General features: G+C 43.7%; 2 protein-coding genes across 4 annotated transcripts in view; both read left to right on the top strand.

Annotated features, from left to right (window-relative positions):
• Positions 1 to 10,902, top strand: part of C1QTNF9 (C1q and TNF related 9) — an 18,275-nt gene extending 7,373 nt beyond the window's left edge. For 2 of the 3 annotated variants that reach the window (XM_019651436.1, XM_019651437.1), the window contains 3 exons: positions 1,595 to 1,782; positions 6,490 to 6,552; positions 7,969 to 9,027. In XM_019651436.1, the coding sequence (XP_019506981.1) occupies positions 1,617 to 1,782; positions 6,490 to 6,552; positions 7,969 to 8,741 (1,002 nt within the window). In that variant the 5' untranslated portion in view covers positions 1,595 to 1,616 and the 3' untranslated portion in view covers positions 8,742 to 9,027. Of the gene's footprint in view, positions 1 to 1,594; positions 1,783 to 6,489; positions 6,553 to 7,968; positions 9,028 to 10,339 lie in introns of those variants that run through there. The other variant, XM_019651438.1, reaches the window with a different exon arrangement.
• Positions 10,903 to 13,051: 2,149 nt separating this feature from the next.
• MIPEP (mitochondrial intermediate peptidase) overlaps positions 13,052 to 16,259 on the top strand; it is a 207,202-nt gene continuing 203,994 nt past the window's right edge. Inside the window, 2 exon segments of the mRNA XM_019651433.1 lie at positions 13,052 to 13,348; positions 15,986 to 16,159. Coding sequence (XP_019506978.1) covers positions 13,160 to 13,348; positions 15,986 to 16,159 — 363 coding nt within the window. The 5' untranslated portion in view covers positions 13,052 to 13,159.

Raw genomic sequence — 16,259 nt, 5'->3', positions numbered from 1 at the left:
GAGGGCAGTGTCACTGGCCCTCATATGTGGGATCTGAACCGGGGCCCTCTGGCATCCCAAGCCAGTTCTTAACCAATGCGCCACTTGGCCGGCCCTGCCATTATTTTTTTTAAGTCTAAGATATCCACCATGATATATTCATTCCACTGAATGCATATTTATTCATCCTGCTGTTCCAGGCTTAATATTGTGTACTGGGGATCTAATAATGAGGAAAGGACAGTCAGACGGGAAGCCATATTTTAGTTACACAATCACAGACGTGTAAACCTCTTGCCCCACCATGGTGCTATGAAGGAGAGGGACAGGGTGCTGTGTTTTAATGGGGAGACCTGCCCTGGTCAGGAGGGTCCTACACACCCTGAGCATTCGCACCACCTCGGGGTCTTGCCTGTGCTGTTCTGCCTGGAACACTTCACCTGATCACCTCCTCTCCTTCAGATCTCAGCCCCCACCTCACCCACCCGCATTGTCTGAGCTCCTGATGAGGTTGGAAAGCCAATCACTAACTTGAAGGGGGGACTTGAAAGTGTACTTCTCACACTGTGTGCCCTTTGGTGTGTGCCTCCTGTGAAAACAAAGCCTTAACTCAACGAATACATCTAATCATAATAGGACTGCTTGGAATGCTTTAAATTCAATGTTTTATTGTGGTAAGATACACATAGCAAAATTTGCCATTTTAATCACCTTTAAGTGTACAGTTCAGTGGCATTAAGTACATCCACACTGTTGTACAGCTATCTCTAGAACATTTTCATCTTCCCAAATTGAAACTCTGTCCCCATTAAACATAAACTCCCCATTCCTTCTCCGCTAGCCCCTGGCACCCACCAGTCTACTCTCCATCTCTATGGATTTGATTCCTCTACATACCTCGTGTAGGTGGAATCATACACTATTTGTCCTTTTGTGCCTGGCTTACTTCACGGAGCACAGCAACTTTAAGATTTATCCATGTTGTAGCCTGTATTGGAATTTCCTTCCTTTTTATGGCTGGATAATATTCCATAGTGTGGATAGACCACATTTTGTTTATCCACTCATGCGTCAATGGACTGGGTTTCCACCTTTTGGCTACTGGGAATAATGCTGCTATGAACGTGGGTGCACAAATATCTCTTTGAGGCCTTGTTTTCAGTTCTTTCACGTATGTACCCAGAAGAGGGATTGCTGGATCAATACTAATTCTGTATTTGCTTTACTATTTATAAGGTGCTTTTATGCACATGGTGATCAAATCTGGTTTATACAGCAGCCCTGGGAGATAAGTCAGCATTAATGTCTTCTGTGGCTCCAGAAAGTGGTTTGCTCAGAGTGAAATGGTAGATGGAAGTATCCTGACTTGGAACTAGGCTTTCTCCTTGATTGTTTACCATTAAAAGTGGTGCCAGTCACATGTCCCTTCCAAGGACACTGTCCTTCTGATTGTTAGCAGCTTGGTCTGCTGCCAGCTTCTACCATGACCCACCCTGACCTTTCTGTCCAGATCTTACCCAGGCTGGGTCCATTTTCCTCTGTAAGGAACAGAGGCTGTGTCCGTGGCCTCAGAAACAAAGGTTTCCCCTTTTGGGTCTGTGTTTTTCTCTTTCAGTTCAGCTCTTGTCATCTGAACCATGAGGATCTGGTGGCTCCTGATTGTCAATGGAGTTTGTATAGGGAGTTTGAACTCACAAGACACGTGCAGACAAGGGCACCCTGGTGTCCCCGGAAATCCCGGTCACAATGGTTTGCCTGGAAGAGATGGACGAGATGGATCAAAGGGTGACAAAGGGGAAGCAGGTACTCACTACCTGGTGACATTCAGCTGCTCTTCCATGCATTCCTCCATTCCTTTCACCTCATTCATTCATTCATTCATTCATTCATCCATCCATCATGTGTGGTTATCACCTACCCACTCATCTCTCCCTCATACATCCACCTATCACCCAGCAAACACTTACTGAGAGCCTGCTCCACCCCAGATTTTGGGCTAGGAGCCAGGGTACAGCAAAGGACAAGACCAATAGAACCTCCGTCCTCATGGACTTTCTCATCTCATGGGGAAACCTGTTGTTAGCCATCATCTCTGCTACTACAGGGCCACTGTCAGGCGTAAATCATGTAATAGAGCTTCCTGCCTCAGGCGACAGGTATTGTGGATCTTTGGCACATGGGGCCTGTGGAGAGATCCGATTGCTAAGTATTTGACACAGAGCACCCAGCTTCAGTGCAGGTGAGTGTTAACGCATCGCCATACTGTTAAATAAAGCAGGTGACACAGAGTGACAGAATACTAAAGGACGATAACCTGAAGCCATACAACTGCTCCTCAGGGATCTATGCCATATATTGGGACCTGCCCCCAGGGTTGGAGGATTTGGAGACAGGATCCAGCCCCAGAAGGAGATTTGCAAAAGCCTGGATATGGGAGTGATTTTCAAACACCAGTCAATAGGCTTTGGTTTTTTGAATGGGGTTCTTGAACCCTGGTCTGACCATAAGCAGAATGATGTATCTGAGTGCAGGAAGAAAACATCAAGACTTCTGTTGATAGTTTAAAAGATAAATTTAGGTGACGAAGATAACTGAGCTTTTAAAATATTTAATACAGGCATGCCTCATTTTATTGTGCTTCACTTTATTGCGCTTCACAGATGTTGCATGTTTTACAAACTGAAGACAAGACCCTCCACCAGCAAAAAAATGACGCTCCGCTTTCTTGTGAAACTCGCTTTCTTGTGGTGGTCTAAAAGCAAACCTGCAATATCTCTGAAAGATGCCTGTATGTGCATTGGTGTGGGTGACCTCACTTGGTCCATTTGCAGATGGACATGTGTCACTGGAGGTCTGACATGTGTCCTGTGGGACGAGCAGGAGCCCCCAGTGTGAACAGATTGGCTCAAGCCCTCTCTCACACTGTCATTGATTGCACACTCACACGGTCAGTGTACTGTGGTGTATTGCAGATAAGTGTACCCAGGCCAAGGGATTTTCAAATTATACTATTGAACTATCACAAACAGATGGATGCCTAAAATAGTCCTGCAAAGAGACTGAAGGTGAATTTGGTAATACAAGCATCAAAGGCTCACATGAAAACTGTCATTTCTAGTCTTAGTGTAAACTCTTCAACAGTACATTATTAGGAAAAAATACAATGATGAACTAGTCAGATCTGACGAGAAGTCTGTCAAAAACCTAGAAGTTATTAAGACTTTGGGCATATGAATTTACATTCATTAAAGTGAAACTCTTTCTAACTAAATTATACCATGAGATAGCAGTTATTAATGGAAAGAAGCACCCCAATTAATGAGATATTTCAGGACTGTGAAATGTGAACATAAACGACTGTCATTTTTTTTTCTTAGCAATACATTAAATAGTAGAAAAACTTCAAACTTAATGATAAGCATTTAGAAGCCTCTTTATTTATTTTATTTTACTTTTATTTTTATTGGGGAGCAGTGTGGTTTTCCAGAACCCATCAGCTCCAAGTCAAGTAGTTGTTTCAATCTAGTTGTGGAGGGCGCAGCTCAGTGGCCTATGCGGGGATCGAACCAGCCACCTTGGTGTTATGAGCACTGTGCCCTAACCACCTGAGCTAACCAGCTGCCCCTAGAAGCCTCTCTGGATATTTATTAATCATATGAGAAGATCAGATATTCCCCTGGCTATATAAAAAAAGTTTTAAATAATACTCAAGGCAATTCCAGGATGGACTACAATTAATGTTTTGCCAGCAAATGCTGTTGAAATACGAACTTTTAAGAAGCCCTGTTAAGATTTGGAAAAACAAGTATTAGGACAAATTACTAATTACAGGAAGCCTGCTGTAGAGATTAATGGAAGTCTAGGTGTTTCTGTTTCCATGCTAGTGGCATTTGGTCATCTAGCATGTTTATTGGGTGGGCTGGATGAAGCAGAGTGTTACCAGGAAGCAATGTCGTTTCTCTTTGACCATCATCCTGCAAATCTGCTCTGTAGTGTCTCCTACTGGATTACATCTCCAGTAAGTCCACGCCACTTTTAGGCATTTAGACCCATCTCATTTCTGGGTTGTAAAAAGCCCAGTCTAAGTTCATGGCCAAACCTCAATCTTAATGAAATTCTTCTACTGGGACCCTAGTGTGTGTGTGTGTGTGTGTGTGTGTGTGTGTGTGTGTGTGTGTGTGTGTGTGTGTGTGAGAGAGAGAGAGAGAGAGAGAGAGAGAGAGAGAGAGAGAGAGGGAGTGTATGCGCAAGCGCACACACATACATGCTCAGGTTACACCTGTCTCTTCATGATTCCTCCACCTTTCACTTCCAGCCTCCCTCAATGCAAGGACCACTTTCGAACTTCAGAGATGGGACTGGGTAGGGGAGAAGAGGTGCAAAAAGGTATTACTTAATTGGGGCTATTGAAATCTGGCAATGGTGCCCTCTGAAGAAAATGACCCAATGATGGCTTTTCTTTGTGAGATTATTTTGGGGTTCTTTGTGGACCCCCTTGTGCACCATTCCTTGGAGTTGGCAGTACACTCATTGCCTCACTGCATCTGAATGCGCCCAGTTTTTTCTCTCACCCTCTTGCTGTCAGGGTCCCCTTGCCTCAGCAGCAGTTTTCTGGGGCAGGCCCTTCTAAAACATCTCAAGCCTGGCCTCTCTGGAGGCCCCCGTCTAGCCTGCACAGAACGCCGCACCTGTGCCCTGCCAGGATCCGGAAGCAGTGGGCACACTCCATGCCACTGTGCTCTTCGCTCTGCCATTTGGGCAGCTTCCGTTAGTTGGCCTCTTATTTAGGCTCTTCTGGCTGAAAGTCAGGCATTAGTCATGACCTCCAACTCCCAAGGTCACATTCTGTCTTTCTCTAAAAACCTCTGAACATCTTTTGCTCCAGTCCCAAGGCACCATTTCTGCAGCTCAGCACACTTCTGGCCACGGGAGCCTGGTGGGGTGAGGTGATAGTCTCACCTCAGGGGCTCGTCCCCTCTCTGATTCAGGAGTGTTTGTGCATGTTTTGTTTCCAAACATATGGGGTTTTACCCTAAAACTTTTTTATTTTGAAATATTTTATGTTCACAAATGGTGATGATAGATAGATAGATAAAAAATAAAGACAAATGCTCATATATCCAACAACAAATTTCTCCTTCTCTATTGAATCACTCTCCTTCTTAATGGTATTCATTCTTTTGAGTTTTACATACTTTTTCAAAGCATATATATATATATATATACATATATATATATCATATATTATATGTATATATAGTTTATATATTATATGTACATATGTTTCATAGACGTGGTCAATCACACTTCTCACACTAAAAAGTAACTTCATCTTTATCTTACCCTCTTCAAATGTATTCATGTGTGCATTTTATAATGAACACGTTTTTAGAGCATCATCTGTACATAATTTATAAATACATAAATGCACATTGATTAGAGTACATGTTCATACTTTGTTACTCGGAGGTGCATGATCATGAAAGCTTGGAGGCTACTGTTCTAGAGAATGGAAGAATTGATAATTAAGCAGGGAAACCAAAAAGAAAGAAGAGGAAGATGTATACATCTGGAGCGGGCCAGTGAGGAAGTGGAGAGGGAAGGAAAAGGAGGAGGTAACTGTAGGGGCGACTACTGCTCAGAGGCTCCCCAGTACCTCGGACCTGCCTGGAGTCCCAGGAGACCAGCCATCGCTGATATAAATCTGCTTATGTAAGTCCTTTCTCAGGACCTGGAAACTGGCCCTGTTATTGCACAGCTGGGTCCATGGGGCCAAAGCACCGGGTGTCTGCTGCTGTGGGGGAATCCAGAGTCTGGAGCGAGCCACATCCTAGTGAGCTCTTCTACTGCCATGCTTGGGGCTGCTTCTGTCCTGCTGACTTTCAACACGGGAAGTTGGAGCTCAGGGCAGCCTGTTCTGAGCATCAAGACTCATGAGTGGTCAGCAAAACCTCACCCACCTGATGTTCCCAATGGGGTCTGCCATGCCAACTTGATCAGTGACATTTACCACCACCCTAAGGCAATAGGGAGATCCTTCCAGAACCCTCCTTTCCATCCTAAATCATGTCGTGTAACCACTGTCATCTGTGTTTTCATAGTAAATTAGTAAACCTTCCACACCGCTGTCCGCAAGAGTGATAGAAAAGGAAAAGTGAGAAAACCACTCAGCGCCTCTGACATCTGGTCATGTCCTGAGCTCTCCTCACATGAGAGAACACAATGGTGATCATCTGTGCACACACTCCCTCCTTGTCCTGTCTTTTTGGAGCTGGGTGCTTGAGAAGCCCACCCAACTCATTTCATAATTCACTTCTTTTACACAGCTTGGTACCCTTGCTGCTCACTCACATCTGCCTCTCTCCACCTGCCCTTCTGTGGGGAGAGTGTATGTGTGTTAGAGCTGGGGCCACTCCCAGGTCTTTACAGTCTATAGCACTGAGACCCAGGTCTAAGAAAATCAGGAGAATTGGGATTTCAACTCTCATATGTTTTCTTCTTTCCACCTAGGAGAACCAGGACACCCTGGTGGTCCAGGGAAGGATGGAATGAATGGAGAGAAAGGAGAACAAGGTCAGAAATGGTGTTGCATTCTACCATGCTCTAACACCGAAACTTTCAATGTCTTAGCAATCATTATTAAATGCTTGCCAGGGACAAGCCCTTCATTTGCAGCAGGCCAGTGATGATAAAGGTAACACAGTTCTTGATCTCCAGAAGCTCATGATTTGGTGCAGAGGTCAGCAAACTTTTTCTGTAAAGGGCCAGATAGTAGACATTTTCAGCTTTGCAGGCCACACAGTCTCTGTCACAACTATGCAACTCTACTGTTGTAGCACAAAGCAGCCATAGATCCACAGAGAGAAGCGGGGCTGTGTTCCGGGGAAACCCTCTTGGTGAAAGCTGAAATCTGAATTTTATATGATTTTCATGTAGTGAGGAATATTATGTGTGATGTCTTAAAAATGTAACCCATTCTTAGCTGTGGGCCATACAAAAACTGACAGGAGGCCGGATTTGGCCTGTGGGCCATCGTTTTCTGAAGTCTGAGCTAGTGTATGAGCATTGAGGAAGGACACTGAATTTTGACTTCGTGCATCTGGCAGCACTCCATAGAGAAGGCGGCACTTGAATTTCAAAAGCCCTGAAGGGTAGAGAGGACTCTTGGCAGTTGTGACCAATGGGGAGGGAGAATGGCCATAATGGCAAACTCATATAATGTTCCCTTCATGCTCGGTTGTTCTAAGTGCTCTTCATGTATTGACTCACTTAATACAACAGCCTATAAATGAGGTAATGTTATTATACCAATATTAAGGAGGAGGAAACAGAGGTGTATGTGTCTAGTCAGCTTTCCTAACATCCCACTGTGTGTAAGTGGTGGAAAGGGGATTGAATTCTGCTGTTTAAGTCCAGAGTCCGTGCTCATAACCGCTGCTGTCCAGTCAATGCCAGGGAAATGGGGAAGCACCCCGAGGGTATGCAGAATGATGAACAGTGGGATAGAGTTGGCACGATGGATGGGCTGGGTCAGACAGTAGGGAGCAATGAATGCCACACAGAAGGCTTTATTTGGTGTTCATTCCCATGAGGAGCTTTTTAGGGGATGTCACATAATTGAGTGTCAGTCTACTGAAAGTAGCCTGAGTTAATCTGTCCTTTGACGGTTTCCCCTATTCCAAAAACATGTTCCCTCGAGGATCAGCACTGTTAAGTCATCAAATAATAGTAGACTTAGGTGGTAAAGGTTATCATTCCTAATGTGAGCGCTGATACTAGTAGGCAGAAGTCAAAGGTGTTTTGCATGTGTGCCTGTGTGTTCACACACACAATTTAGAAGTGAATTTTCAACCCCTGAGCACATCTTGAACCTGGGCACTGCTTTCTCACACTTGTATGCTGGATAATACTGTAGAAAAAACAAAGTTGTTTTTCACAAGGTAACGGTTCACAAGTCATCTCTCCTTTGTTCTCTCTTCCTCCACTTAGGAGCTGATGGAAAAGTTGAAGCAAAAGGCATCAAAGGCGATCAAGGCTCAAGAGGGCCACCCGGGAAACATGGCCCAAAGGGATTTGTTGGTCCCATGGGGGAGAAAGGGCTCCAGGGAGAGACTGGTCTTCAGGGGCCAAAGGGGGATAAAGGTGATATGGGTCGCATTGGTCCACAAGGGCTAAAGGGCAACACTGGACCTTTGGGCCCAACTGGGTTACCTGGTCCCACAGGCCCCATTGGAAAGCCTGGTCCCAAGGGAGATGCCGGGCCCCTGGGGCCCCAGGGTGAGCCAGGAGTCCGGGGAATGAGAGGCTGGAAAGGGGATCGGGGAGAAAAAGGAAAAATTGGTGAGGCTCCAGTCGTGCCCAAAAGTGCCTTCACTGTGGGGCTCACTGTGCTGAGCAAGTTTCCTTCCTCAGATGTGCCCATTAAATTTGACAGGATCTTGTATAACGAATTCAACCATTATGATGTGGCCACGGGGAAATTTACCTGCCACATTGCCGGGGTCTATTACTTCACCTATCACATCACTGTGTTCTCCAGAAATGTGCAGGTATGTTTGGTCAAAAATGGGGTAAAAATACTGCACACCAAGGACGGTTACATGAGCTCTGAGGACCAAGCCTCTGGTGGCATTGTGTTGCCGCTGAAGCTCGGGGATGAGGTGTGGATGCAGGTGACAGGAGGGGAGAGGTTTAATGGCTTGTTTGCAGATGAGGATGATGACACAACTTTCACAGGCTTCCTTTTGTTCAGCAGCCAATGATGGAGAAGTGTTTATAAATCTGCCTTACCATCCAATTAGCTCAGTGAAGACGATCAGATGACTTTTCTATATTAATTACTCTCATTATTGTAATAATCATAAAAAGGTGAAAATAGGGAAGTTATTCCTAAAACTGATTCTATGTAACTTATTGTCTAAGTAAATTTTTAAATACTTGCATTATTTATTATACTGTAATTTCTTTAATATTTTCAACATTCCCCTTATGTGAAAAATCCTTTGCATGTGCATTTCTTGCGGGAAGAGTCTTTTGATATCATTTTAGTGCTTGAAGGAGCCATATTATGAGTAATCTCTCAGATGTATTTCTGAGGACATTAGGGAGAAAGAAAAGGAAAATGTTTTTTTTTTTCTTTTTTTCACTTAGTGACTATTAAGAATTTTAAGCTGGTGATAGTGAGACATCCCGGATATGGGCAGATTGCTTCATTCATATTCTAAGTTAGGTTTTACTTGCCATTCAATTCAACAAACAAATAGTTGTCTACTAAACCATTTGCCAAACTCGAATCTATATTAGTTTCCTAGAATTTCCATAACAAAGTACCACAAACTGGGTGGCTTAAAACAACAGAAATTTATTCTCACAGTTCTGGAGATTAAAAGTCCAAAATCACGGTGTTGGCAGGGCCAGGTTCCCTACAAAGCCTCTGGGGGAGGACCCTTCCCTGCTGCTTCCAGTTTCTAGTGGTCCCAGACATTCCTTGGCTTGCAGTAGTATCACTCCAAGGTTTACCTCTGACTTCACATGGCCGTCTTCCCTCTGTCTGTGTACAAATCCCCCTCTTCTTATAAGGACACCAATTATATTGGATTACGGTGGGCCTAAGTACAACATCATCTTAACCTGATTATATCTGCAAAGACCTTATTGGCAAAAAAGGTCCCAGTCACAGATACCAAGGGTTAGGACTTCAGTGTATCTTTTTGGGTGATACAATTCAACCCATAACAGTTTGCTTCCTGATTCCCCCAAATTCAAGTGTTTCCCGCATATAGAATATATTTACCCCATCCCAACATCCAAAAACATCTTAAGATTTTAGCATCAAATCTAAGCTCAAAAATCTCATCTAAATATCACCAACTCAAAGTCCCAAATCTCATGATCTACATCATTTAAGTCAGTTATAGGGGAGTCTATTGTGTGACTGAATCATCCTGGTGCAAAATTCTTTATCTGTGAATCTGTGAAACCAGACAGCAAGTTACGTGCTTCCAAAAACAACGGTGACACAGGCATAGGATAGACATTCTCTTTCCAAAAGGGAGAAGCAGGAAGGAAAAAAGGGATCATGGGTTCTAAACAAGTCTGAAACCCAGCAGGTCAAATCCCACTGGATTGTTTTCACTATTTACCTTCTAAATTTTTACATGAGCTACACAAGAGGCAAAGGTTACTGGACAGAGACACCAAATAGAGTTACAGTTTGAAGTGGACAATAGGAATGAATTTACTAAGATAGTAGAGTGAAAGGGAAACTGGCCCTTCAGGCCTTCAGCGGATGTTTCTTGTACAGAGAGGTACCATCCACTTCCCTTTATTCTTAAGAAAGTATCCTAATGTCCACTCTCAGGCCGCTGGTCTTTCAGATGAAGACTCTACACTCTGGGGATGGACGTGGGCCTCCAGTGTGGCTAATCAGAACAGCGCCTCCTTCCAGCCGTGGTGAAGATTTCTAAGACGGCGCTTGATCCTGTCAGAGCCAATGAGATGCCATCTAACGTTTTAGGAGACCCGTTTGAAAAAACTTACAATCCTTTTCAGCTGAAGTTAGTACTTCAGCTGGCAGGCATTGTGCTAATCTATAGAGCTAATCTCTCCAGCAAAACAGCTAGAGAAAACCCAGTCCCGACAACATTGTTTAGGGTCCAAAATCCAGCTGTACCTGAAGACAGAATACCCTGGGCTATTTTGTTGTGTGGGCCAACAAATTCTGTTTGCTTAAACCAGATGGATGCAGGGGGTTTTTTTTGTTTGTTTTTGTTTTTTCTGTTACTACCGCTTTCTCCTAAAGGAATCTTAAGTGATCTGTGGTCCAAGGAGAGGGGCAGCATGATTACAGTGGAAAAAGCCCAAGACAGAACTGAGATGTTTGGGTTGTTGTTCCAGCCATGACAAAGGAATTTGAATTGGGTGACTTATTTAGCCTTTCTGTGCCACCCCAATAAACCTTAATTTTAAAAAAAGAAAAGAAAAAAAGATCTTCCAAGAGGTAACATTGACCGGGGTGGGGGTCAGGGGTTCTAATCTGCCACTTGGGATTATTTCTCATTGGTTGTCTATAAATCTGGACCACAATTTTAAAAAGTCTAACTATAACAGGCACTCTGAGACACAAGACACCTTGTCAGCTTAGCACAGTCATCATCCATTGAGGGCATTTTTAGTCTTAAATGTTTGCATTATAAATGGTCAGTTACCCTTATATAAAAGAAAGGCTTTCAGATTTGAAACTCATTTTTAAAAAAAGGGTAAAATAGCATTTTTGTCAAATATATTGATGAATTTTCTTCTTTACATGACACATTTGACATCTTTGTAAGGGCCTGCTATACAGGCATTTATTTGGTCAGCCACCAGGAAACACGAATCTTCTAAGAACCAACCAGTTACAAATAATGTGATCTTAATCAACATGGAGTTAGGAATTTGGGGATTTTCAATAACTTTAAATCTTTGATTAAAAAAAGTAGAAAAGGAAATCACAAGTTATCATATATACACAATGAGATAGAATATACAGTTAAGTTGTAAAGAATTGTATAGATACATGATGGTATTGTCTGAACTAAGTTTTAATTATCATCATTTCATCATCGTCATCATTTCGGCCTTTCCTCTCTACCAGGCTAAATTGAAAACAAATTCCATTTAAAACTAAATTATTTGGGAAAGGAGCGGGGCAACATTTAGAAGCTATCTACAGGCGTGATCTTTGCTTCTGGTTCTCTGGAACTTTGGAGAAGCCTTTTAGGAATGCTCAAACCCAGCAGGCAATGTTGTTCCCCAAAGCCCAAAATATTCAGGTGAGATAAAGCTCTAAATAAAGCACATTTAAGAAAATGTAACTGTAGTTTGCCATGGAATAAAAAAGGTTCAAATGGGTTCTTGTTCCTCTGTACAAGTCACACCTCTGGTATTTACAGCAAATGAATTATGCTTTAATTTGTTCACAGAAGACCTACCCCTCAATGCCCTCTGTATTCAGACAGATTTATTGGAATCATTGGATATCCAGTTCTTGCATAAAGCTGAGGTGGAAAGGTGATATTTTGAGGAGCTGGCAGAAGGCTGCATAGCAGGCTCTCCCTCCTTACTTTCCTAGGTGGTCTTACTCACAGCTAGTCACCTGACCACTTCTACAGAAAGGTCAATTCTCAAGGGGCCTGTCTCATGTTGACTGTAATTCCATAGCCCCATCCACTGAGAGATCAAGGAGTGGCAGGTGTCTGGAGACAGCAGGCAAAATATGGGGGGGGAGGGGGGAGAGAGAGCACGAGCGGAGTAGCCTCACTTTCCTTTAGGCCCTTTCCCATCGATTGGTTCCCCCCTCTCCAACCGCAGAAGCCTCTCAAAATAAAACACCGTATTGTTAACAAAACCCTTTCATTTAATGTCTTTGCACTCCTGGAAGATACATGAGGCACCTAGTACAATTGCCTTTCTGCGGACACGGATGTTTAAGTTTGGCAAGGTAAAGCCTCTGATCCAAGAACCTGGCCCCAATTCCAACTGTGGTGTGATTTTCACTTAATTTCGAGGAGGCTGATGCTGTCACCAAGAGCCTCCCTCCCCTCCCCCACCCCCCAAATCACAATTTCCTAATGCCTCTCCTGCCCCCAAATCTTTTTGGCGAAATCCTCCCCCTTCAAATTTACATTGTAGATTATTATAATTTTCCAAGTCAAAAATTGATAAAGATTTACTCAGTTCCACACAACCATAGCTCTGAATCACACTGTATATTTAATTTCAACCATCTTTTCGAGTGGAGGCCAACTGAGTCGTCACGTGTCAGCAGCCTCGTGACGTCGGGGAAGACCCTTGGGCCTCGCAGGCAGCCTTCTCTGGGTATCCTCTGCCCTTCTCGGAAGAATTCATCCTGCGGGGAGACTGGGCCGGTCCGATTGAGTCACGAGGAGGAAGGGTAAACCTTGGCGGTTCTTCACTCCAGGCACACGGGGGCGCTACACCGCAGTGGCTTCCGAGAAGGCGGCGGGGTGACGCTCTTGCCCTGGGAACGCCGACGTGCTCACGTCCCCACTCCCCGACCCAGAAGCGCGGGCGTCACGTGACGCGGCGTGGTCCGCTTCCTTGGAAACGGGCGCGCGTGCTCGCTGCGGTCAGGGGGCCCGGGCCACGCTGCGCGGGAAAGGGCAACTCCAGGGACACAATGCTGTGCGCCAGAAGGTTGGGCGTCCTTCGAGCCCCGGCAGCGGCTCTGCGGCTGGGGCGAGCCGGTCTGGGTGGCCTCGCAGGCGGGCTCCGGGCCCGAGGGGTCAGCACCAGCTGGTCTCCGGTGGGCGCCGCCTTCAATGTCAAGCCCCAGGGCCGCCGCCTGGACCTATTCGGCGAGCGCCGGGTGAGCGGCCCAGGCGGGGACTGGTTCCCATGATATGAGCCGGCCGCCTTTTCTGCGCGGCCAGCGGGGGTTCCGAGCAAGTTCGTTTGGGTCTGGGGAGAGCCGGGCAGCGAGCCCACGTTGTACAATAGGGTGTCGTTTGCGTTCTTGGTGACTTTGCCCGTCACCTCTTTGAGGGGCTGGGATAAAGGGGGGGGGGCGCGGGGCGGCCTTTAGTAGTTCCCTCACCAAAGTGTGGTTCCCAGGACCTGTCTCTGAGTGAACCTTTTGCTCCAGGTGAACTTAAAATAATTCCCCTTGGTGGTGAATTCCCCCTGCCGGGTCCCACCCTCTCCTCACTCAGCCCAGCCCCCCCACAAAGTTCACTTTTGCTCCAACCCTACACTTGTGCAAAAGAGGCCTACCCTTGTGAATTCACATGCAGCGTCAAGTTGTCTTTTTTTGCAAGGACGCACTTGTTTTCAGTCCTGCATTAGTAATTATATTTATCAACGAAATTCCATCAGCGTTTTTCAAACCTTTGGGCTGGGCTTTCTTGGTTTTCTTTTTAAACATAAAACTGTTGAGAAGAGTCAAATTTCCTATAGAGATGGAGTTGGTCACGTTGAATTCTTCTTTCAGGAAGTTACTGACTGAATCCTTTGGTTTCTATTCATTTCTATATCCACACTGCCCAGCATGGTGTCTGGTAGTCAGTAGGCAGTCAATAATATTTATGGAATGACAGGTGAAAGGAAGACAAGTTTGAAAGGGACTTCCCTGCTACCTGTCCTAGTTTGCATTTATGGATTTTGTCTGTTTTAGGTTTTTACTTTTATTTTTGCCTTTTTAATTTCTTCATCATACCGTTAACTTTCATGTAAAGAGTAGTCTAGGATATGGTTGCAGTAAAGTTAATGGTGTGGGTGTTTTCATATTTTGTCTTTAGTTTAGTCTATTTAAAAATTACTTTTGTATGAAATTTGCCACATCACCTTCCATACAGGCAAATAATGTTGGTATTAACATAATTGATGGAAGGAGGAGAACTACCTGTAAGTATTGAGCAGAGAGATGGGAATGGTAAGCTTGGTTTTGGGTAGATGAAATAGAACTAATTTTAGCTTTATTATATATTTTGTACACCTCGATTTTAGGTACTGAAACCAGATTTTTAAATATGTGAGCTGGTTTTTGACTCAAAAAAAAAAAGTCTTATTTAGTTTTTTAGTATTACCATAACTTGTAGTCTGAGATTTAGAATTCCCAAGAGTAGCAGCATGTGGAGGTGTACTGGGTGGGAAGTGGAAATAATCTGTACTTAAATCATCGTAAAGATCAAATTTATTTTTGGTTCTGATTCTACTCTTCCCCCAACTGTCTTTATTTTCTTCAGCTTCTTAGTATGTTTTCAAGAGAGGCTAATGTTCCTTCTTGCAGAAACAATAGGCCTTATCAGGCTTGAAAGTTTTACCTTCTGATATTTTCCAAAATTGCCATGTTAAACATCTACAAAGTTAATTTACAAAGTTCATTATCTGTTTCATTCATTCGAGTTTCCCATATATCAGGCACTATGTTGGGCAACTGGTTAAAATGATGAAGGGCAGGTTTCTGCCACTAGGAGCTCAGCTTCTTAGGTGAGAAGACAGATGAATTGCAATACAGAAGCATGGAGAAAGTGCGGGCTTTAGAGGTGTATGGAGCCCCTTCAAGTTCTGATTTTCCCACTATGAATTAGTAATCTCAACCATTTTTTAACCTCTTAAAGTGTGTTTCCTTATCTGTAAAAGGAGAATAGTAGTTCCTGCTCTGAGATTGTGTGGTTTAAATGAGACCTGTATAAAATGCATAATACACTTCTTGGCATGCAGGCAATGCATAGTAAATGTGTGTTTTTTCCTGCCTTCCTGAGTGCTAGAACAAGTGTGATTGAGCTGGTTTGAGAAGAATGTCCTTCCCATTATATTAGTGATTTTGTCTTTATCAAGATATTGAAATGCTTTCGAAGAGCATAAAATTTGCTGCTAGTTTTAGCTTATGACTTGGTTTAACATGTTCATTAAATCTCTAAAATATCTGTGTGCTGGATAAACAACTCATCGTCCCTAATTTATAGTTGTGGAATAATTGGTACTGTGTCCTGGACCTCATTCGATGCCAGACAGTGTCCTAAGAACTTTATTACATATACTTTCTAACCTAGCACCTGCATCTGTGCTGTGAGATACGTATTGTCATCCCCATTGTGCGTGATGAAAAAAATTAGGCCTAGCAGGAGAGAGAACCCAGCCAGGGTTACGCAGTTAATAATGATTATAGCTAACATCTATTCAATGCTGTGTGCCAGGCACTGTTACAGTGTTTTTATAACATGTATTATCTTATTTAATCTTTGTAACCACTTTATGAGTTAGGTTCTGTAGTAGTAACAACTGGATTTCGAACCCATATCATTTTGTTTTTGTTTATTAGAAAATAATTAAAAATTAAAGAAAAATTACTCTCAAAACTTGGGGAATTTGAAAATGATATCTGTGATCACAGGTTATCATATGATAAACCAACAAAACCCAAGATTTTATTTATGAAGAAGTATTTATACATAATGTGAATTATGTTTTTAGTAATACATTGGAAATATTCTTTGGATTTCAGGGTCTTTTTGGAGTTCCTGAGCTTCATTCCCCAGAAGGATTTCGTATTGCCCAGGAAGATGCTTTGAGAAATACGGACGTGCTCGTGGCGCGTGCGCATTCCACGCCGCCGGGGCTGCAGACCGTACTCATCTTTGATGAGCTCTCCGACGCTTTGTGCAGGGTGGCGGACTTGGTAAGACTTGGTGTGAGCCTTGAAGCTCCCTCTCTGCCAGGCTATTAAAGTTTAAAGTTTATTAGGTTTAATTTAGACTATAAGGTGAAAAACATCTGAA

The sequence above is a fragment of the Hipposideros armiger genome, unplaced genomic scaffold (assembly GCF_001890085.2).
Source record: "Hipposideros armiger isolate ML-2016 unplaced genomic scaffold, ASM189008v1 scaffold_160, whole genome shotgun sequence".
NCBI lineage: Eukaryota > Metazoa > Chordata > Mammalia > Chiroptera > Hipposideridae > Hipposideros > Hipposideros armiger.
Note: the sequence above shows the minus strand (reverse complement) of the source record. Positions and strands in the feature narration are given on the sequence as shown.